Raw genomic sequence first — 23,203 nt, 5'->3', positions numbered from 1 at the left:
TCATTGAGAAGTAATTCTGCACTGTAATTCTGTCTAATTGTCATTTACATGTTCACTGTTTAAACGAGTGTTTAGTGCAGAATAAAAATACTAAGCACACTAAGAATGAATGAAAATATTGTAGTGCAATGAATACAGAAATAAGGATGATTTCTTTTCTTTCTTCTTCTCTTTGTAGATTAATAAATGAGTTGCTGACTGAGTCTGTATAAACATGAAGATCAGGCTGTCTCTGGCCGCTGCTGCTCTCTTTACTCTATTACTGAACTCAGTAGAGGCTCAAGGTATAGTTCATTCTCTCTCTCTCTCTTTTTTTTATACAATGAAATATGTTTTTGGACACTAAGTATAAATAACCTTTAATTTTTGAATATCTTATATTTAGCTGTATTAGACCATACTTAAGTTATATAGTTGACTTAAAAGTTGATAATAGTTATGTACAATAGTATATAGTCATAGATTTATAGAAATATAGATATAGTTTAAAATCTATTAAGATAACCTAACAAAGTATGTGCTAAATTTGTTTAAAAATGTTACTCTTCATGTTAAGTGTGATTTCAGTGCCCCTAAAGACAAACACACACACACACACACACACACACACACACACACACACACACACACACACACACACACACACACACACACACACACACACACACACACACACACACACACATTTGCCATTTGTTGCGAGGCGTTCCTCTACTCTAATAGACGACCGTTTTTGTTTTCTTTTACGGACTTAACTCTCTTAAGTCAAACTCAAATGTGCAGTAATCATGAGTTAAAAGATATGCCAAAAAAGCTCTTAGTTTTGAACTTTTTCACTGCACACTGTGATCAGGGTTGCCAGATCCAGAGAAAAATCCAGCCAGAAAACCGACTCAGAAGGAATGAAAACTTGCCCTTTTTTTCCTCCAACGTCCAATCACAGATGACAGAGCCGGGATTCCCATAAAGGGCCTTAAAATAAACATTTTAATAATATTTTTAATTTACTTTACAATTTATAGCTTGACTATAGTTTATATGTACTAACATATTTAATTATTTAACCTGTATTTTATACCTATATATATTTAATTTGTACTTTATCATTTTTAAGTGCTTTGCATGATAGATTATTTAAAATGTGAGATATAAATCTGAATAACAGTGTCACAACATGTGTTACTCTGACATAGTTTTCCATAGATTCCTGTCTATAAGCTAGTTTTTGCCTTAAAACTCGTATTGTCCTTTCATTCGCCCAATTCTTTACACAATTCCTCTTACATTAAATTCAAATCCTATCTAATATTTCCTGAGTTGGCATTTTCAAAACATCCCAATTGTGCCTGTATCTGGAAATACATGTACAATCTACTTAAAATATAAAAATACATATTTTAGTTATGCTTAACTAAATCAGCTGCAGTAGTAAAATGGATAAGTGTTTTCTCCCACATGATTTGAAGTGGTTCAGTTTAAGTGGGATATGTAATTAAAGTCACCACACAGCATCAGTTCAGCCCAGTGACGGCTGTCTCGGGAGAAAATGATGTGAGAACGTGAGGATGGAGTCTGATTCAGCTGGAAAATCAAATGGAAACTTCCTTTTTTTTTGTTTTGTTGCTGTAACAGAATGGAAAGATGTAACACGAGAGGGCTGAACTAGTCCTCAGACAGCACAAAGACAAAGAGCCTTTTTTAGGTTTCCTGCAGCCGCTCACCAAAACGCTGAGTTGCAATCCATACGGAAAGTTAATATGCAGTAATGTTTAATGTCAGCACATGTTGCGAAATTACTTTGGCATCTGTTCGGCTTCTCCGGGAGACTCCAACCTGGCAACGGCACAAGCCCGAAAGAAATGCCTGACTGGCTGGAGGTTACTGACGCGGGGCAGACTTTCTCTCATGAGAGAAACACTCTCCCGACGGGCCTCCTCATCCTGAAGTTTCCCGAAACTCAACCCGAGCAGACGTTTGTGTGTCCATTTCGTTATTAAACTGTCAACAGTCAACAAAGCTGTCCGACTGCATTATTTCACAGTCCACTAAGCTGGTGTTTAAGCTGGCGTCTTAAGCACATGGTAGGTGGTGTTTGATGCACGGTTTGCGCGACACGTCCCGTAAGATGCCTCGGCTTGACCAATCAGTGAAGACTCGTGGGTTCGGAGAAGGGCAGAGGCCTGTTCGGACACAGACCGTTTGAGTTTGATGCGTCAGGTTGGTGAGCCTTCTTTCTCCAGCAGGTCGTGTTCTTTGTCGTTTTCCTGGTGTGTTTCCTCCATCGTTTATTTTAAAATGATATTCTGCTTGCTCTGGCCTCCATCCACGCACACGTGTCTTTCCACCCTTCTTTTTCTTTGTGCATGGGACATTTTGCCACGTCCTCATCATTATCCAGCTGGCCGTTAGGTAGAGAACAGAGAAATTAAGAACAGTAATGCATGGAAAAAAGATGATCAAGGTTTCTACAGGAACGATCTGCTCTTATAGATGATAATACATCTATAGCAGATTCTGTGGATCTTCATCACCTTGTTGATGAAGAGTGGGAATAAATCCACTAGTTTGATCATCTTAACAATAAAGGTTCCAATTTGAAAGAAAAAATGATAATTCTCTACACGAAAAAAACTTAGTTTAGATTTTGTCTTGTTTTTTTTTCACTACAAATATCTAAACATTCTTTAATCAAGATTAAAATTTACTTGAGAAGCAAAATGACTAAATATATTAAGTCTAGCTTTCTGAAAAATGTATTAAAATTAAGTGAGTTTATACGGGGCTGTTGAATGCTTGAATCTGATTGGTTTACGAACGTTCTAAGGTGTACTTCGAAAACGCACGGCTAAAGTAGTTCCAGCAGGTCTTGACCGCATTACAGTTTCACATCACTTCGCCAAATGATTTCAGAAATTTCAGAGTATACAGCAGCAAAATAACCAAAACCCACAACAGCAAATAAATATAGAAAACAATAGAATAAAAACGACAAATTATTTCCATACTCTCTTTCTCCCGCTCTCCCCCCCACTCAAACACACACACACATACAGTACAGACACACACTCGCACAGAAAAGTGTTATCAGCGCTGCTCTGACAAATTCGTCAGTAAAATAGTTTAACATCTCAAAAGCTACATGAGCTTCTCATTAGTGAGGTAATAATGGCGCTGTTCTTGGAGCAGATAAACTTACAGTTTCGCTATTAGTAGAGACGCTGCTGCTGAACACTGTGGAGAGATGCACAGACTCAGGTAATTCACACACGCTCTCTGGAACTCAATAACTGCATTAATAACTGCATTAATCTGCTATCAGTGGCTGAAGTCTCCATCACACGCTCTAAAATGAAGTTTTGGAATTAGCAACAGAGGCGTGGGATGAGAAGCGTAAGAAATTAGTCAAACACACAAGAGTGTTTTAAGGATAAAAAACTGACAAACGTCTTGAAATACATCATCCGAACAATATTTTGAGGTGTGGGAACTGTAGTATAAGTGGAATAATTGACTCCCGGCAGTTGTGCATTATTTTTCTAATAATTCAACGGCACGTTGTCAATTATTTCTTATTTATGCTTATAACAAGATAAAATGCCAACGGTGTGAGAAAAATAATCATGTTTTCCAGAAAATGTAAAAAAAATAAAAAATAAAAAAAAAATCTGAAAACAAGACATAATATCTTGAAATTTTGCTTCTCAAAAAAAAATGTATGTTGATTTAAGAATGTTTAGATATTTATACAGGAAAACAAGACAAAACACTAAGTCAGAAACCACTTTTTTTGCAGTCTTAAAAAGCATGTTCTGGTGCTCTAAAAACAAAACGTTGATCTGAAGAAACTTATCAATAAGAACTTTCTCCCAAAAAAGTTTCAATCAACCTTTATTTTTAAGTGTGCTGAACACTATTGTAATATTGCATTCTGCTGGTAAAATATACTAATTCCTTTCTGTGAAATGAAGCATGTTTAATATCCTCTATTGGTTAAATTTTGGATGAGATCCGCTGTTTTTCCTCTGCATTCTTTGCATTCAAGGCATTATCCTGACAGCAGGGATTTACATCAATCATCAGCATTCATGCATGCGGATGTAACATGTAAGTGGACATCATCTCATCCTCGTAGATCGCCGCCGGCAGAGATGAGATCCACCACGGTTTGATGTAGATCGCATGTCAATAATGTCTATGACAGAATATCATTTTGAAATACATTTGTAGCTTCTCTATGTGTTGTCCTTTGTGTACATGGAAACAGTGTAACAATAAGCAACTTTCTCATGTACATGTGCATGACACTTCGACAATCAGACGAATGTGGATATATTTCCTCCTCATATTTGCGTGATTGTACGTTTTCCTTCAAACCTCTCAATTAGGAGTGTTGTCTTGTCACGTACGCCTTCTGTATGAAAAGGAACTACACAAAAGTCTGTCACGACAAGTTGTGTATTCTTTTTATGAGATTTGCAATGGATGTGTGGCTTTAGTAAAACCCGTTAGCCTTGTTGGAATATATGTATATATACAAAGCGTATATATAACATATATGTATATTTTTGTGTCTTACTTTTTGACAGAGCCATCTGGACTTCTTTGACATCTTGAAAACTCGATTCCATTGTATAATCAATATCTTGGGAATGGATATGATTTATTTTTGTCGCCAGAGTTCTGCTGAACGGGCATGCCTTGTATTGACTGCATTCAGCATGTATTGGATGGTTGTCTGCACATGGATTGGCGTGGATGACGTTTTGTTTTGTAATAGGTCTTGAAATGTGTTTAGTTCTTCTCTGCTTGAGCTGCAGACCATGAGATTCCAGGTTATGCAACTCAAGAAAAGGCCATTTGATCCGAAATGGCTTCCGTCACCCTCTTATGTTGTGTTTTGTCATCTTTACTCTTGGTTGTGTTTGTCTTGCCCAACAATAAACAAGTCAACTTCAGTCCTGAAGTGTTTGTCGTTGGGGTTGTTAAGAAAATCATCTTCAAAATTCAGATATCGCAGTTTCTCGTGATCTTGACTCTTTTATCCTCTTGTTTGCAGTGGAGCCTCCTTCAGATTTGAAATTTAAAATCCTAAATGAAAACACAGTGCAAATGTCATGGAGGAGGCCTGCGTCTCAGATACAGGGCTACAGAATACAAGTAACGTCAGATACAGGTGCGTGATGTCAGCAGCTGCACACCTTACAGCATCTGCATGTCTTTTGATTAGCTTTGACTGACTTATCTTCTGACTTGATATCTCATTATCTGTTCCAGATGATTCTAAAGATTTTACTCTTCCTGACTCGGCCACAAGCACATCAATCACGGATCTAACTCCAGATGTAGACTATTCGGTGTCAATCAATTCATTTGATGGTGTGGAAGAAAGCATCCCAATTCTTGGACAGTTAACAAGTAAGTGCACACCCAACACCCTTTCTCTTATCACATATTCATGTATTGAACTTTGGCATGAAACTCGTAACCCTCACCTATACGGACATGAATGATATTTCAAATCATGCGGCTTGTGGGTTAATAACATATTGTCTATGATAAAGAACTTTTAAAAATGTAGCTTAGGGAAAATTTTAAATGGTTTTAATCATTGTCAAGGAAAGTTTCAATTGAATTACTTCAGAAATGGCGTGTTTCCATCAAGTAAAAATTAATAACATGTTTTTTTCCCTCAGAATTGGACTTTATAACTCGGAATTGCAAGTTTACTGCATCTCACAATGCTGAAAAAGAAGTTAGAATTGCGAGATATAAACTCGCAATTGTGATAAAAAAAAAAAAAAGTCAGAATTTCGAGGGAAAAAACTCAGAATTAAAAAACTCAGAATTGTGAGGGAAGAAGTCAGAATTGTGAGATAAAAAGTCACAATTATCTTTTAAATTGCTTTATTCTGTGGCAGAAACAAACTTCCATAGGGCTCCATACTTAATTGATTACACTTGAAATCCCCCCCCCCCCCATAATTGTGAGTTTAATTCTCACAATTCTCAATTTTTAACTCCAAATTTGACTTATATCATACAATTCTGAGAAAAATGTAAGATAAAATGAAGCAATTACCTTTTTTATTTTTTATCTTTTATCCAGTGGTGGAAACAATGTTCCATAGAGCCCTGCACATGACATAATTTTATATATATATATACAAAAAAAAAAAAAAATATATATATATACTTTTTTTTTTTATATATATATAAGAGTGGACTTCTTTGACTTAAGCCATAATGCAACAACCCACAATACTCTAGGTATCACATAGCAATATACTTAAAACTTTCAGAATAATTTAGTAAATGTATAGCAATACCTATTCAACCACTCACAAAACACTAGCATTGTGATGGTTTTGAGGTTTTGCATGGGCAAATCATTTTCTTCAGAAAGAAAGAGATCTTGAGATCTACTGAGCTAAATTACAAAACAAAGTATTGTTGATAATTAGTTGTGATAAATCCATTTGTCAAAATGAATCACAAGCTTTCAAGACACAGACCAAACTTCTTCTCCTATTACAGTTCAATCCAGCAATACAAGTGGAACAAAGAGGCCAACGATAGACGCTGTCAGTGAGTATATTCATCAAACCATTTCTTCATCATTCCAAATAGGTTCCTTGTCACCTATGAAATGGAACTCTATATGCAATGTATTAGATCACATTTTTCCTTTAGACTTTTTTCTTCTGACCATTGTAGGCTTTATGAACTTGTTACAGCTCACAAAGAAAGATTGCTCAAGGCTGTGGTTGGCAATGTAAAAATTGCCTTTAATTAAAAGCATTAAAATAGAATCAGAGCTTATGAAACGTTTTGCTTTGTGCTGTTAGAAGTGGCTGTTATAACACAGAGGCGGGCTGAGGTTCCTTCTAGCCTCATTCATTTACTCTCACACACTCAGACATCATGTTTTAAACTAGGGGAAAGGATTACGGTCCTGACCCAATTCCACTCCTTTTCTTGTGAGTCCAAATCATGAGTACAGGAGCCAAAAAAAAATCCCACTGAAATTCCAGAGAACCAGTTCTCAAGATGTACATTTCACATTAAAGTTAGTAATGTCTAAAGAAACAGAAATAAGTTTATTGAAAGTATCCATTGCATTGCAAAAGCAAATTTTGGAAATGCTGGAGGTCACTGCCAGAGTCATTAATAATTGAGTAAGTGTAGCTGCAAAATAAACATGCGTTAAACAGACAGCTTTTTTAAACAACAACAACATTTATTTCTCAATAATGTGTCAAAACCAATAAGCGAAATGATGAAGATTGTAGCTGATAGTTTGTTCTCATATTATTATTTGGCTTTGTCTCATGGCTTTCCCTTCGTTCCCTCGTCATGCAGAGTGTTCAGTAAGTGCTATCACAGATCTGGTTTTCCTGGTGGATGGCTCTTGGAGTGTGGGAAGAGAAAACTTTAAGTTTATCCGGAGTTTCATTGGGGCCATGGCGGGAGCCTTCGACATTGGAGAGGATAAGACCCGAGTGGCTGTGGTACAGTACAGCTCAGATACCAGGACAGAGTTCGACATGAACACCCATTACAGACGGTCTGATGTCCTACGAGCCATTAAAAATCTGCCCTACAAGGGTGGTAATACCATGACAGGTGTGTAAAAGATTTACCATACCATGATTTTGCCGATTAGGACTTGTTTCTGGGTGAACATCCTTGTTGGTCCTGGAACAAACATAGTCAACGTTATTCAGCTAATCAGATTTGGGGTATGTTTAGAGTGTGAATAACATTCTCATCAACTTTAACTTTAATTTTATAGCACATTTAAAATTAAAGTTGACCAGAGTGCTCACAGTATAGATTACCAACAGGGCTTGACATTAACACCCGCCAAACCGCCAAATGCAGGTGGATTTCAGCAGTGGCATGTAACTTGAATTTCGGCGTGGGATTGCGTGTATTGTGCATCATTTTACTAATTTCTGCAGATTTTGTGCTCACGCCCAAAGTACAAGTACATAAAGCTGCCTCTCAGTACTAAATTGAGTTCTTATTGCACTTAAACAGTCAAATACACATAAAATAATGTCAATTAATGTCACAGTCAGTTATGTTTTAAGTAAATGTAAACAGTTGAGAAAGAAAACACGTGTAACAGTATAATGGATCTGTGCATCAGGTCTTAAAGTGACAGCAGCCTAATATACCTGCTGCCAAATTATGAGACAATATTAAATATAACTTTAAACCACTAGCCACAGTGGCTGATGAGCAAAAAAGTTCATGCAAGCCCTGATTACCAACATCATGAAACAAACAATTTAGGTCTATGTACAGTAATTGTGATAACACATGTAGGTAATGTAGGAACACGTCCTAGGTCCTACTTGGCAAAATTATGCTCACAGTGTCATTTATTGTCTGAATTTCAAACATAAAGACTTTTTCTACCAACCCGATTAGAAGTATTGTAGCACTAGCTGTTTGTAGTCATCATCCAACATGTATGAATTTTGTATCTTGGTGTCTTACACGCTCAACCAGGTGATGCTATGGACTATCTGGAGAAAAACACTTTTACTGAGGCGGCTGGAGCCAGGAAAGGCTTCCCAAAAGTGGCCATGATCATCACGGATGGAAAGTCGCAAGACCCAGTTGGGGAGTATGCCGAACGGCTGAGGAACATTGGAGTAGAGATCTTTGTCCTGGGTATGTGTCTATACATCTGTTGAATATGTATCTGTAATATGGAACTCTCTTTCAAGCCACAATTCATGTCTTTAGGTATCAAAGGGGCAGATGAGGATGAGTTGAAGGAGATGGCTTCCACTCCCCACAGCAAGCATGTCTATAATGTTCCAAACTTCGACATGATCAGTCAGGTGCAGAAGGAGCTCATCACTGAGGTCTGTTCTGGTGTGGAGGTGCAGCTAAATTCCCTTGTAGGCGGAGAGGAAGGTACAACCCAACACATGCATTTATGTTCTAGATAAACTCATTGAGAATTGACCAGTTAATGGAAGATCTATAAATCATCTCCCCATGTTTTTGCAGTTGTTGAACCAGCTTCGAACCTCAGAGTAACTGATGTCTCCTCTAAATCCATGAGAATTACGTGGGATTCATCTCCTGGTGTCATCACAGGCTATAAGCTGCAGGTCTTCCCCATGATTGTTGGCGCCAAGAAGCAGGAGCTCTACACAGGGCCCACATTCACCTTGGCCAATGTCAGAGACCTGTCCCCTGAGACAGAGTATGAGATCAGTCTGTTTGCCCTCAAAGGTCTGACCCCTAGTAAGCCACAAGTTGTCACAGAGAAAACTCAGCCTGTGAAAGTGTCTACAGGTAAGATGCTAACTACTAATTTGTCATCTAGTAGATGCTTTTATCAAACAGTCCCCCCAGGGTATCCATTCTGAGTTTAAAAGAATAGTTCCTGCCAGAATGAAACTGTTGTTATCATTTACCATTTATTTAGTCTCAAAATTGTGTAGGGCTGTCAAGCTCTAAAAATGACAAAGAAGCACCATAAACAAGTAGTCCATTTGACTCCTCCAGACTGTAGATATGGGCAAAAATCTGGGCAAAAGTTGTATAGTCTCACGGATCCACCCTTATCTGTATACTGGTCCTTACTGATATCTGTTTACCTTCCAAATGCTCGTTCCAAAATAAAAAATTCCATCAGACAAACAGGTTGTAACATTTTGTGTTTTGTGCCCTACAGAGTGTTCCCTAGAGGTTGATGTCCAAGCTGACATTGTCCTCCTGGTGGATGGCTCGTACAGTATAGGACTGGCTAACTTTGCTAAAGTCAGAGCCTTCCTCGAAGTGCTCGTCAATTCCTTTGACATCGGACCCAACAAAGTGCAAATCAGCTTGGTTCAGTACAGCAGGGATCCTCACACTGAGTTTGCCTTGAACAAGCACCATGACATTGCAACTGTGGTCAAGGCGGTCCGCATGTTCCCCTACCGTGGAGGCTCCACCAACACTGGCAAGGCCATGACCTACGTGAGGGAAAAGATCTTCATTTCAGGCCGTGGTGCTCGTGATAACGTGCCGCGAGTCATGGTGCTCATCACGGACGGCAAGTCCTCGGATTCTTTCAAAGACCCTGCCAACAAACTAAAGGATACAGACGTTGAGATTTTTGCGGTGGGAGTCAAGGACGCCGTGCGCTCCGAGCTGGAAGCTATTGCCAATGCTCCTGCTGATAACCATGTGTTTGAGGTTGAAGACTTTGATGCTTTTGAGCGAATCTCCAAGGAACTGACCACATCCATCTGCTTAAGAATTGAGCAGGAGCTCCATAACATCAAGAAAAGAAGTATGTGGCAACTTTCGGTTAAGCTATTTATTATTTTCATTCTGAAATTTCTGTTCATATTTATGTGTGTGAGCCAGATGGATGGCTTACCATGATTTCCCCAAGTAAGACTTGTCTTGATGGTCCTGGAATAACATTCTTATCATCCAATAACAAATTAGGAATGAGGAAAGTGTGAAGGTTAGGGCTAGGGTTAGGGGCTTGAACAACATTCTTGTCAACCTAATCTATTCTCTCTGATAGGCAGTTTATGGTTTAGACAGTTTAAAGTAGTTTTATGGTTAGTTTAGGATAGGGTTCAGACTGTGTTTGTTTGATGGGAATGTAGTTCCAGGACCAACAAAAGATGGGGATCTAGGAACACACCCTACTTGGCAAAATCACAGTTATCAATATTGTTTCATAACACGAATAGTTATGAAAATACTAAACTCTGGAAACATCTGTTCAGGGCTGCTTAGACATAATAAACATCATGAGCAATAAATAATCAACATCATCATTAAAATAATACTAAATTGTTGTCACACCACTTTTTTTCTTCTTCCAGTTTTATTATTTGTTATTTCATGTATATTTAGAATTTATAACTGCAATGCATTTAAAAGTTCTCCCAGAGCAAAACAGCAAGCAAGACCAAACTCAAAGCATTGAATGTGAAAGGATAAACTTTCAAGATAAAATACACTGTAAAAAAAGTTGCCTTTAACATATAGTGATGTGTTTCACCACACAGGTTTGCTTCCACCAAAGTCGCTAAGCTTCTCTGAGGTGACCTCAAGGAGCTTCAGGACCTCATGGATTTCTGAGGGAGAGGATGTCCTGTCTTTTATGGTGCGATTCAGGCCAGCGGCTGACATAACTGGAGACTACATCTCTTTGGTGGTTCCTCATGACACCGACACTACAGTTTTGCCCAATCTCACGCCCTTGACCACCTATGAGGTTAATGTCATTGCCCAGTATGATAAAGGAGACAGCTTTCCTTTGACAGGCGAGGAGACGACTTTAGAAGGTATTTGCTCAAAGTTGTTTTTCTCTGACATATACACTTTTATTTGCATTTGACTGATAACACGCACTGCTCTCGTAATTCAGAGATTGGCCCTGTCCGTAACCTCATGGTGAGCGAGGAGGCTGTGGAAAGCTTCCGAGTGTCGTGGAAAGCTGCTCCAGGATCAGTGCTGAGGTACAGACTGTCCTATGAGCCTGTGAGTGGAGGAGATAAACTGGAAGCAGAAACCGATGGGAGTCAGGTCACCACTGTGCTGCAAAAACTGCTCCCCGTCACCACCTACCGTGTAACAGTGTCTCCTGAGTATGCAAGTGGAATGGGTCCCTCACTGGAGACTGAGGGCACCACCAAAGAAGGTCAGCACTGTTGGAGGATTTGTGGCTTTCACGCCTGATTCTTTTCTCTTGAAATTTCAAACGAAGTCATTTAATCTTATAATTATTATTCTCTCTCAGTTCGGGGCTCTCCACGTGACTTGAGGGTCTTCAACGAGACCGTGTCCAGCATGAAGGTTTCATGGCAGGCTGCTCCAGGCAATGTGCTTCAATATAATGTGGCCTACAAACCTGATGGTGGGGAAAGGAAAGAAATATTTGTTAAAGGAGACACAACAACTGCTTTGCTGAAGAATCTTCTCCCAGACACCGAGTATGAGCTGTTTGTTAGTGCCCGCTATACCTCTGGCCTCGGAGCTCCACTTATGGGAACAGGCACCACCCTGGAAGGTAAGAGACTTTAGTATTGCAAATTAAGTTTGTGCTTTCTACATTGCAATTAATTTGTCTGCTGTACACTGTATGATACAAAACTAAAAAACAATGGGTTATGGATGGTTGAAGACCCAGATGGCGGTCTGCACCAATGGTTGACCAACGTTGCTTTTTCAATAACACATATGCAGACTCCTTGAAGGCAGGTTGGCTTGGCTACTATGAGAATGCCAATCTACTATATGATGCAAATACAGTGTAGTGATATCAAATGAGAAATTGAAAATGAAGAAATGAAAGAGCTGAAATCAAATAAATAAGTCACTTTGCATTATCAATTGACAAATGCTGTAAGAAGATTTTTTCAAATGCTGACAGTCTCAAGATATGATAATTACCAAATTTCGGCAGATATAGAACTTTATAGCAAAGTGTTAAAGCTGTACATTTTGATGGTTTGTTTTAGACAGTGATTTCTGGTACCCTAATTGTTTCTTTGCATGCTTCTATATCACACTCTTAACAGAGGCCAGATGCACTTAAAATACTTTCAGTGTTGTCTGTCAGTTTGAAGTGCAATTCGTAATTTGGGGAACCAACTGGGTGACTTTTTAGACTGTGTCATCTAATGACAGATCTCACTGTGTGGATTCCCCCACGCTGTGGCTTTAGACATTTGGTGTGTGGGCACCAGATGAATTAGCTGAGCTTGTAAAAATGTCCTCACTCATGCTTGGCATTGCATGAATAGCGAATGGAAACAAAACCTCAAGAGATATTAGTTTGGAGAAATCTTTTCTAGTGTCTAACCCTGGTCTAGCAATCAGAATTTGGGGTTTTAAACTTAAATCATACAGTGTATTGTTGCATCCCACTTTTCCAAAGTTACTAATTTAAAAACCACATCATGTCAATATATATATTACATACTGTTTTGATGTTGTGCAGCCAGAAGGATTTTTTGTAATTGCTAGTTATTTCTTAACGAACGACAGTGTTCTGTTGCGGTCCGGCTTACATTAGTGGTCTCAAACCACTAAGAGCCAATTGCTTCCACATAAAAATGCTTGTTTGTTTTTTGTCTTCGCAAAAAGTAAAGTCCAAGTCTCTCTCAATATTCTCTTGATAAAAACGGTACTGTACTATTAACTTGTGGGGCTTGTTTGATTTGAGTCACTGAGTCAAACTATTTCATCCAAAGTTTTTAACCTTAACGTATCTGTCATAAATGCCCAGTACTTGCTGCACGTAATTTTTCGGATGGATTACAAGCAGTGTCATATTAAAAAATGCTGATTATAATATCTAACTGGAACGGCTAATGACTGTCCATTGCACATTATACAAAATCATAAACTTCAGAGGCTTGTCATTATGTATGCTGACTCAAGCTGCCTTTCAACACAGAGGCGAAGGAAACATGTGACTAATTTCTGGCCGATGACAAGGGGTTTCCAAACTGAGCTTCGTTATACTCCATATCCTGGAGAATAACACAGCTTTCTTTGTTTTAGTTGCCCTCAGCCTCCAGAAAATGGCCTAGCTCAGTCAGGGCAATTAGGAAGTGACCTTAAATAAGGGCTTTAGTGACCGATTAGTTCATTCTGAGGGTGTGAGAATCACATTGCATCTCATATTCAGCATACTCAACTGAACTGTTAAAAATGTCATTATAATTGCGGAATTGCAAAAAAATGTAAACTTGTTTTTCTAAATAAGCCAGTTTGCTTCAGGGGTCTTAGAGCGTCTATGTGTTTTAACATCTGGTGAATGTGGTTGCAGTCAGCATGAGTTTTGTCTCATGATAGTTTTTGTGGAAACTGGGCTTGGGCTGTGAGATCTTTGCCAGCGCCAGATTATGTCTCTCAGCCAGGAGCGCTTGCCCTGTTTTACTGAAAATGAGATGAATTCTGCGAGAATAGAGAGGACAGACCTCATTTACTCATCAAGCACTGTGTCTATATGGATCCCAAGGAAATTTTACAAAGCTTAATCAGTATGCTATTGGAAATTAACTTCTGTAATGTCCAAGTGTAAGTAATGCTAGATTGTTTTTGTCAGCTTTGTATGGCAGTTGTTCAAAAGCACGTTCAAGATGTTCGATGTCAATATGTTCTCAGCTTGTGACCACCCCATCTTTTCATTACCTTTTAAAGACTGATTTCTCAGCTGTGTCATACTTTATTCCACTCAGTCAACGGTAGAGTAAGCTTTTTCTGAATGTTGACACGGGTGAGAAGATCCAGAAATTAGATCCAGGGCCTAAATTGTTCATGATGTAGTCATTAGTCTGTTTAGTTAAAGTTGGCAACCATGGCCAGGGGCTCAAGGTTTGACTGGTTAGATTTTGACTGGTTGATACTGCAACCACATTCTGTGGGCAAAAAGCATGTTTCTGAAGTTGAAATGTTGCCATGTAAGCAACATTTCAATCATGATAAATAGACTCTCGGAATAGTTGTAGCATGTTAACGGATTTGACAATGTTAATGTACTTGGTCTTGGCGGACTAGATATTATGGACTTGATACTACGGTTGGGTATCGTTTGAATTTTAACGATTCTGATTATGCTTATCGATTCCGATTCTTATCGATTCCTAATTTTGATTCCAATAAGGTAAAATAAATAAATAAATAAATAATATTAATAATTAAATATTTAAATATTAAAGAATAGCAGAGTTAACGTCGATATCGAGAAATTATGTTGTTGGTATCACTTTCGGAACAATTTTTTTTCCAGCTGTTGAACAATAAAACTCTAACAGCCAATCAGAATCCATTCTAATTTAAGGGCTCACACATTTAAAATGGCAGACAACATTGCGGAGAGGTTAATCGCCACTGTTTGACAAGTCAAGCCCCTTTTCAAGAAAATGGATATGGAAAACAATCGTTCATACCCTCTGAATAAACGGTGAGAAGTATTACCTTGTTTCAACAACATTGAAGTTGCGGTGAAAAAGACTAGTTGTTGTTTTTATTCTACTTTATTGACTACGTCAGCTAAATTCACTGTTAGATTATTAGATCGATTACACTAGCTTCACTGAAAACATTGCATGGTGAGGACACCTGCTGGTTAAAGCTGTGTGAATTCAACAAGGACAGCAAAAACATGTTCAATGACATTGTACACACTTTGAAACCGCAGCGCGCGAGCTTAGAATAAACAGACCGTTATTGTTCGTTGGTGTGGACGCAAATATATTTATCGTTATAGTTATCTTTACAGTTATCGTTCTTCATTTCAATCATGTGAATGACCCTTAAGTCCTATTGTAAAACATTTCATTGTAGCTGAACACCATGAACCAAAAAAGCAACAGGCTAAACTCTTACACAAGGAACTTTTTTGATACTTAAAATATACATAAATAAAATATACATTACAAATATGGTTACAAAAGTTATTCAATCAAGAACAGAGAGTGAATTTTCTCTGTGTCTTTTGTTGTTTGATTAACGTTATTATAGAAAAGGTAGCAGGAATATTAGACTGCTGTCACTTTAAGAGCTTTACTTACACATGTTTTCTTTGTCAACTGTTTACGTTCACTTAAAACATAACCTAATGTGTTTACGAGAATATTTTGACATATTTTTGTGTGTATTTGTCCGTTCAAGTGCAAAAAGATGCGGAAGAAAACTCAGTTCAGTATCATGCGCTATACAGTATGAGAGGCGGCTTTCTGTGCGTGCACTTTTGATGTGTGTGCAGCACAGAAAACAGCGCTTGGGTCTTCTTGCGCTGGAATGGTTTAAAATCACATTGAAATCACTTTTTGTGTGCAGCACACTCTTCCTGCGGTTTGAAGTGGTTTGAAGTCATATTAATTGGACACAAAGAAATTGATTAGAGCAATTGAAATTTTATAACAAGTATCTGATTCCTGACCTTAAGTATCCGATTCCAGAATTGGAATCGATTTTCGATTCCCAACCCTAGTTGATACTCCCAATAAATACAAAGACACTCTGGTGTGAGCTTGTAAGATATGATGCTGGGGCAGATCTAGACAGGTGAGGTGGAGGCTTATAGACGAACCAACTTACAGCAAACTCTGAACCAGACTATTTAAATGTTGAGCAAGCAATCTCACTGGCTGATGAATCATCAGAGGTAAACTGAGAGAGCTTGTGCCGTGTAGTAAATTATGTGGTTGCTGGAAGAATGTATGTAAATGACTGTCTATGTGGTTTGAATGAAGATTTTGAATGAACATGTCTTTAATATGCATAAGGTGGTCAGTCAAAGTCATAGCCTTGTAGGCAAGTTGGAAAGTTCTAGTCACAGCTTGAGGTCCTTTCCTGACCTTGTTTCCCAATGCCTGTCTACCCTTGCACTTTCCTATCGAAATGAAGGCAAAAGGCCAAAAAATTACTTGATGTGCATAAGGCGGTCAGACCTATTGTCAAGAGAATGTGTTCGACTGAAGGACACAGCAGTAGAGAATTTGTCTTGCTTCCAGGTACTCCAAACCTTTCCAAAGGGAAATAATTTAGGATGACAGTCACATTAGTGCTAGAACTCCTGTTCTCAGTTAACATCAACATTTTGCTTGGATGGAGCACTAAAACAAGGATCAAAGACGGAAAAATAGCATATGTGGAGGTCCAAAAGTAGTCTGGTTTTAATCTGGCCTCAAAACATCACAATTTCAGGACATCATTAATAAACTCATGCACAGTATTGCGTTGTTGCGTCACAGTTAAGTGGCTGCATTTTCTCTCGATGCAAAAACAAATGAATATTCATGTGTTTCAGAGTAGACTTGCACTGCCGTGCCTCGAATCGGCAGTTCGTCTGCATTTTAATTATCAAAAGCAGCCTGCAGAAAACATTAACATATGATCTGCTCTCCTCTGCGCTCTGTCAGTAAAATCAGACCTCTATGCTGGCCGTAGAACAACGTTAGATCCAGGCAACCTGGCATGGAGTCCTAACTTCTCAGTCTGTTTCAGCTTGAATTAGTTATTGGGGAACGCATCACTGTTGGCTTAGTGATCTGAACAAACCCTTAACCCTGACATTAAACTTTAGTCTTTACCTTTAACTTTAGAGTTTGTGCTATGAACATGAATGCTAGCTCATAATGTGAGGCTTGTTGGGGAGAGGTGTGCTGCTACTTTACTAAAATATCGGACTTTTTCACCTGGTGGGTAAGAACTGAGCCACTCAACACCTTAGCAGTGTGTCTCTTGTCAACTCTTGCACACACAAGTACCACTCCAACCCACCACTCACATATTAATTGGAAAATGTAATGGAAAATGTAGCTTATTTTCTTATTGTCCCTCCCAACAAAATGTTTACCCTTTTTTGAAACGCCAACTGTCTAAAACATTCCAAAAAAAAAAAAACCCTGTACAGATGTTTTTGAGGAATTAGACATTGGAGCACTCTCCGGAAAGACATTGGGACAATCATTTTCCTAAGCACTTATCCTGTCATTTGCAATCCCTATCCTCCCAGGTCTATGTGATATCTAGTGCATGTTTGAGCTATGACGCAGAACTTGCGCTTAATTGTACTTTAACTTGGGCTGTTGGTTTAGACTGACAAACGGTCCGTTTGGCGTGTTTTAGACCAGCAGAGCTCAATGGGTTTGAGACAGGTGACTATGCTGAGGTCTGGAGAACATGAGGATGAGGGAGAGGCGTTCCTGTGGAAGTTTCACACTGTGGTTTATTTTAATTGACTCTCCTGTCAGTACTCCCACATTTTCATATAATTTCTGGTCCCTCTCCTCTCCTCTCTTCTGCTTCGGCCCACTCAACAAACAACTGAGAGAAGGAGAGAGAGTGAGAAGATAGGTAGGTGGTATGGCGCAGATCAAAAAGAGAGCTACATCTGCAGTTTTAGCAGTCTGTGTTTAATGGATCGGGTTTCGTGTTCAATGGAAAGTAGATGTGGTGACAGATGTGTGGCAGCAGGGAAGAGATTATTTTTGCAGAGTTGTTTTCCATGGTATGCATTACTGACAGAGCAAATCAAAGCAATTGTGAGCTACCGGCATCTTAGACAGACTAGTGGAGAATTAGATAAATGAAGGAATAGTGCACTCAATAATGAAAATTCGGTTATTTTTTCAAATGTATGTATGACTTTCTGAAGTCAAATTACTGAAGGAGAAGTTTAGCAGGATGTCCAAGCTGGTGTTTTCCCTCAGCGAAAGTAGAGAGGGATCAGGGCTGTCAACCTGCACAAAAAAAAAATGTAATCCAAAATGATTCATATTAATATTATGACAAGTTTTATAGCATAAAAAACCCAGCTTAAACACACTAACAGAATTTGGCTTGTCTTACTTGGTCTAACCACTCTCTAAGGCTGGTGTTTACTGATTCATGTTAGGTTTGCCATCATGACTAGGTATCAGAAACCTCTTCAAAGCCATTAAAACACACATGCCTAAACAGCTTGGCCAGGCTGGGCGACCAGTTAACCAAAGTAGCCTGGTTAAACCCGCCGACAGTATTTTGCTGGTCTTAGCTGGTCCGTTCAGTCTCTATACTTGGCCAAACTGGTGCTAACTGGATTAGGTGATTGGCAAGTTGGTCTCTTAGATGGTCTAGGTGTCAGAAACCCCTCTAAAAGCATCAAAGCACACCTGCCTAACCAGCTTGACCCGGCTGGTTGACCAGTTAACCAATGTAGCCTGGTTTAAGGTGTTTCTATTTAGCAGGAAAGTGATTGCTGCTTCTCTGTAACCAGACCTTGTGAGATTTTGTGTGTAATATGATCCGGTTTTAAGTATTTTCTGTCTTTTTCTCAATCATCCAGAACTTGGTTCACCTTCGAATCTGGTTACTTCAGATGTCACCGAGAGCAGTTTTGTAACATCCTGGACTGCCGCCCCTGGCAACGTCCGTCTTTATCGGGTCACCTGGAAATCCCTGTTTTCGGAGGAAGCTGGGGAGAAAACCGTCCCCGGGGACACGCTCACCACTGTTCTGGATGGTCTTACACCGGAGACCCGCTACAAGGTTTCTGTCTATGCTGCCTACAGCCGTAAGGAGGGGCAGCCACTGCATGGAGAGGAGACCACAGATGGTAAGTCCATTCCCGCCTGCATAATGACTTCAGCACATGACCGGGTGCTCTCTGTGAGTCTGGGGTGGGCCTCTCGTCCTGAGGTAACCTACCCCAGAGAGGGAAAAAACTTGATATACTGTATATAATGTCAGAATATTCCACTGACATGCACATAAACCTCGATGAAGTATATCAGCCCTTCCAATTCGAAGTGGAACGCCAGCAGTAAACGAAGGGGTCTACAGTCTGCACACAGATTAAAATTAAACTCAGCTACTAGCAAATACAATATATGTGTGATGCTTGATAATGTGCGTAAGTCAGATGAGTTTAGTCGTTTGCCTCAGAAACTTACAAGGCTTATTAATATACTCAATGTTCTGATCCAATCTGACTTCTGACCTGTAATACTGCCTGGATCATAATCATACACTGTTCATTCGCTGGCCAGAGGAGAACTGCCCAAAATCATACAGATTTGTGGATGGGCCAGTAAGCAAACACCTAGAAACCACTGAGAACACCCTATTAATGGCCAAGCAACCACTTAAGGTGAAGCCACATCTACTGTTGTTCGCCAAAATCCTTCTGGCGAAATGCAGTCATTTTCAATTGGAATCCTTACGTGAGGGTGAACATTTTTTTCTCTTGCTTGTGTTCAAGTTGGTCACATGAATTCTATGCGCTTAGAAACAGAAAGCTGCTTGCTTTGAAAGTAACTTCTGTGTGAATGGTGTTTCATGCATTGCTAGACTATTGACAATGCACAACAGACCTTTTTTTGCCCATGAAATGTGACCATGCCATTAGAACACCCAAGCAATCATATAGAAATGTACAACTTGAACACCTTAGCAGCACCCTGGCACCAAACCTCAACACCCTAGAAAGTTCGTTTTATTCTCATCGTTCATGTTTAGGCGAGTTTAATTGCAAATTTTTCTGCAACATAATGGCATGGTCCCTGAAAGCCCTAATACAGAAATGTCTCTGTGTTCATTCTGATATGGGAAAAGTGACTATAATTTCCTTTCATAAGCTCAACACCAAGCGTGGGCAGAGCGCCATTGCCATAGGTTTGCGTCATTGCCACTGTTTCCTCTAAAATACCTCTGCACATATGGTGTAGTGTACAGAGGTGTAGAAGAGTGTGTAGTGGCAGATTTAATGATTTGCACATGTTCTCTATTATCAAAGGATGCAGGATTTCAACACACTCTACAGCACTTATTGCATCTTCTTACTTAGCAATCAATGGAGCAATAGTTTAGAGCTGGTTAAGCACGCTGTAAATTTGCAATTGGATTATCTTGCTGTTTGTTTATTGTCTGTCATCTTAAAAGTCCAGCAGTTGAGTCCAAAACAGTCTTCTGGCTCAGGCTGCTGCATTTCATTTCTGCCATCACTCTATTCCTTACCTCCTTCAGGACCAACATTAACGCACTGTCTTTTTGGAACAGGGATTCTTTGAAAACTTGGAAGTGTTGTTTTCCATCCATAAAACTCCCAATTTGAGAGTGTTCCATGGGCCGATTAAAGCGGACAATTCATTCCTTTCCCTCCTGCGTAAAAAAACTCCGGTCATGGCATAAAAAGAGAACATTGCAGACAGTCCTAGAGCGTCTGCGTTATGCATGACGTACAACCATTTCGGCATGTCTGGTTTCACACAGTTTGGAGATCCGTGGCCTGTGTTAGATCAGGATTATCTTGGCAGACAAACTTTCATTATCCAGATGGTTTGGTTTTCCTGACCCCTTGGAATTGTTGTTGAATCAGTCCAACATTTAATTAACATTCTCTTTCATTTATCTCTCTAACAGTGTCGGCCGCTGCCAGAGTTCTTACGGTGTCAGAAGAAACCGAGAGATCCTTGCGGGTGACATGGAAACCAGCACCCGGCAATGTTGTCAATTATAGGGTGACGTATAAACCTCAGGGTGATACACGTCAGTTGGCCTCCAAAGCACCAGCAGGCACCGACACTTTAGTCTTGAGGCGCCTGCAACCCCAGACCACATACGATATCACTGTGGTTCCCGTCTACAAGTTTGGTGATGGAAGAGCAAGACAAGGAGAAGGAACCACATGTAAGTTAAAAGAAGATATTTGATAACTTGTTTAGGTTAAAGGTCCAAAGGTATTTGACCATTGTTGTCTAATACAAAACTGTTTATTATCTCTGTAGTGTCTCCATATAAAGCTCCCAGAAACCTGCAAACTTCAGAGCCCACTAAAACCAGTTTCAGGGTGACCTGGGATCATGCTCCTGGGGATGTGAAGGGCTACAAGGTCACCTTCCATCCCACTGGGGAGGATGTGGACCTGGGAGAGCTGCTTGTAGGCCCCTATGACAACACAGTGGTCCTGGAGGAGCTGAGGTATGAGACGCCAGAGCAGACACATAAAACACTTAACAGACATCTGAAGAAATGCCCTATAAAACACCTTTAAAGCCAACGTGAAATCAAATGTACACTATATGGTCTTATTCATAGTTTTCAGTCATGTGAATGGCATGGAGACCTGGGGCCAATTGCATAAACTGCTTTGACTAGTCTTGCGAGTTAGTTGTATATTTTTTTCTCTGAGACTGGACATACCTTTAAGTTGGTTGCATAAAAAGTTTGATTGGTCAGAAAAGTAAGACTGATTAGCCCTTGGCTAACTGCCAGATGGTCAGACTAATTAAGCTTAATTATGATGCACCACTGTGGTAACACTTTATTTCGATGGTCTACTTTAGACACTCTACTAACTATAAGTAACTTTGCAACTACATGTCAACTAACTCTCAGTTGAGCATTAGTAGACTGTTAGATTAGTAGTGTCTTATAGTCAGTAGAATGTCTGTTGGGAGCATCAAAATAAAGTGTTGGCAGATATTAAGCAGACCGTCTACTGATACTCTGATGAAAGTTTGTTGACATGTAGTTGCAAGGTCTGTACTGTCTAAAGTGGACCGTAGAAATAAACTGGAAATGAACCAGAAATAAACCAGAAACCGTAGAAATGTTACTGGCACTGTTTTGAATTGAATCAACATTGAACTTACTTGAGCTGAATAATGACACTATTGTTTTCCGTAGAGCTGCTTTTCAGCTGAATTTAAGTTGTTGTGTTTATATTTTGGGCTCATCTGCTTACCTGTACAAAGTATTCATCATCAATTAGGTTTATACTGAATTTGGTCTTTTAAAATCCCTGTACATTTCTTAGTACATTAGTATTTTTTACATGCCTGGCAACAGAGGAAAGCCTCGATGATCAAGCACAATTTCACTTGAAGTCACACTCCTATAAGCGTGTGACTTCAAGTGAAATTGTGCTTGATCATCGATTAGATCATTGATAAGGTTGATAAATGAGATTGTTGACTGATCTGTGTCACTCTCATCTCAGGGCCGGCACCAAGTATACAGTGAGTGTGTTTGGTATGTTTGATGGAGGAGAGAGTATGCCATTGGCTGGAGAGGAGAAGACCACCCTCTCTGACGCCCCTGCACCTCCAACCATTCCAACTCCAGGTAAGATGAATGAAAAAAACCCTGGTACTTTAACCCTCTCAAACTAACCAATCAGATCTCATGTTACCACTGAGCACTGAGGTCGTTACGTACAAAGTAACTTGTGTTCCAAAACAATTAGCATACACCATTCATTTTGATATATGGAACAAATCTGTTGGTCTGCTATGCATTTAGGCTTCATATATAACAAAGTGTAACATTTTAAAGTTCTTTGTCAGTTCGGAATCGGAAAAATAGGCTGCAGTCTAATGCTTTGAGTAATGGCAAATACCTTTCAGCACAGCTAATTGTGTTGTGAAAGAGCAGACAGGGTGACTGCGCCACATGGTAGCCATGTCTCTGCCTTCGCATGGAAGGACTCTTGAATTTCAAGAGCTAGAAAGATTATCTGCTTACAATTACCAATGCTTTACAACTTGGTTAGGAAAAAAGTGACATACAGAATGAAAGCTTTGCATATGGTCTGCTGACCCTGGCCTGGAATGTCGATTCTAATTGGAAACAGATCCGATGGTGAGGGTCGGCCGACCGACACCAGCGGGAGAGGGAAAGGGAAATATTCCCAGGCAAGAGCTGAGGTGTAATGCACAGCTTGTCATTTGCA

At 39.5% G+C, this 23,203-nt stretch overlaps 1 protein-coding gene across 3 annotated transcripts in view; it reads left to right on the top strand.

Annotated features, from left to right (window-relative positions):
• The window catches only part of col12a1a (collagen, type XII, alpha 1a), an 82,198-nt gene that overhangs the window by 585 nt on the left and 58,410 nt on the right, over positions 1-23,203 (top strand). For all 3 annotated transcript variants that reach the window (XM_082144028.1, XM_082144026.1, XM_082144027.1), the window contains exons 2-17: positions 179-284; positions 5,057-5,173; positions 5,275-5,415; positions 6,535-6,585; positions 7,360-7,623; positions 8,518-8,682; positions 8,758-8,931; positions 9,028-9,318; positions 9,701-10,303; positions 11,040-11,318; positions 11,402-11,674; positions 11,774-12,043; positions 18,818-19,087; positions 20,893-21,159; positions 21,258-21,450; positions 22,472-22,596. In XM_082144028.1, the coding sequence (XP_082000154.1) occupies positions 215-284; positions 5,057-5,173; positions 5,275-5,415; positions 6,535-6,585; positions 7,360-7,623; positions 8,518-8,682; positions 8,758-8,931; positions 9,028-9,318; positions 9,701-10,303; positions 11,040-11,318; positions 11,402-11,674; positions 11,774-12,043; positions 18,818-19,087; positions 20,893-21,159; positions 21,258-21,450; positions 22,472-22,596 (3,553 nt within the window). In that variant the 5' untranslated portion in view covers positions 179-214. The remainder of the gene's footprint in view (positions 1-178; positions 285-5,056; positions 5,174-5,274; positions 5,416-6,534; positions 6,586-7,359; positions 7,624-8,517; positions 8,683-8,757; positions 8,932-9,027; positions 9,319-9,700; positions 10,304-11,039; positions 11,319-11,401; positions 11,675-11,773; positions 12,044-18,817; positions 19,088-20,892; positions 21,160-21,257; positions 21,451-22,471; positions 22,597-23,203) is intronic.

This window comes from Leuciscus leuciscus (genome assembly GCF_965113295.1).
Source record: "Leuciscus leuciscus genome assembly, chromosome: 17".
Lineage (NCBI taxonomy): Eukaryota > Metazoa > Chordata > Actinopteri > Cypriniformes > Leuciscidae > Leuciscus > Leuciscus leuciscus.
The sequence above is the reverse complement of the archived record's forward strand: the minus strand, read 5'-3'. Positions and strand labels throughout refer to the sequence as shown.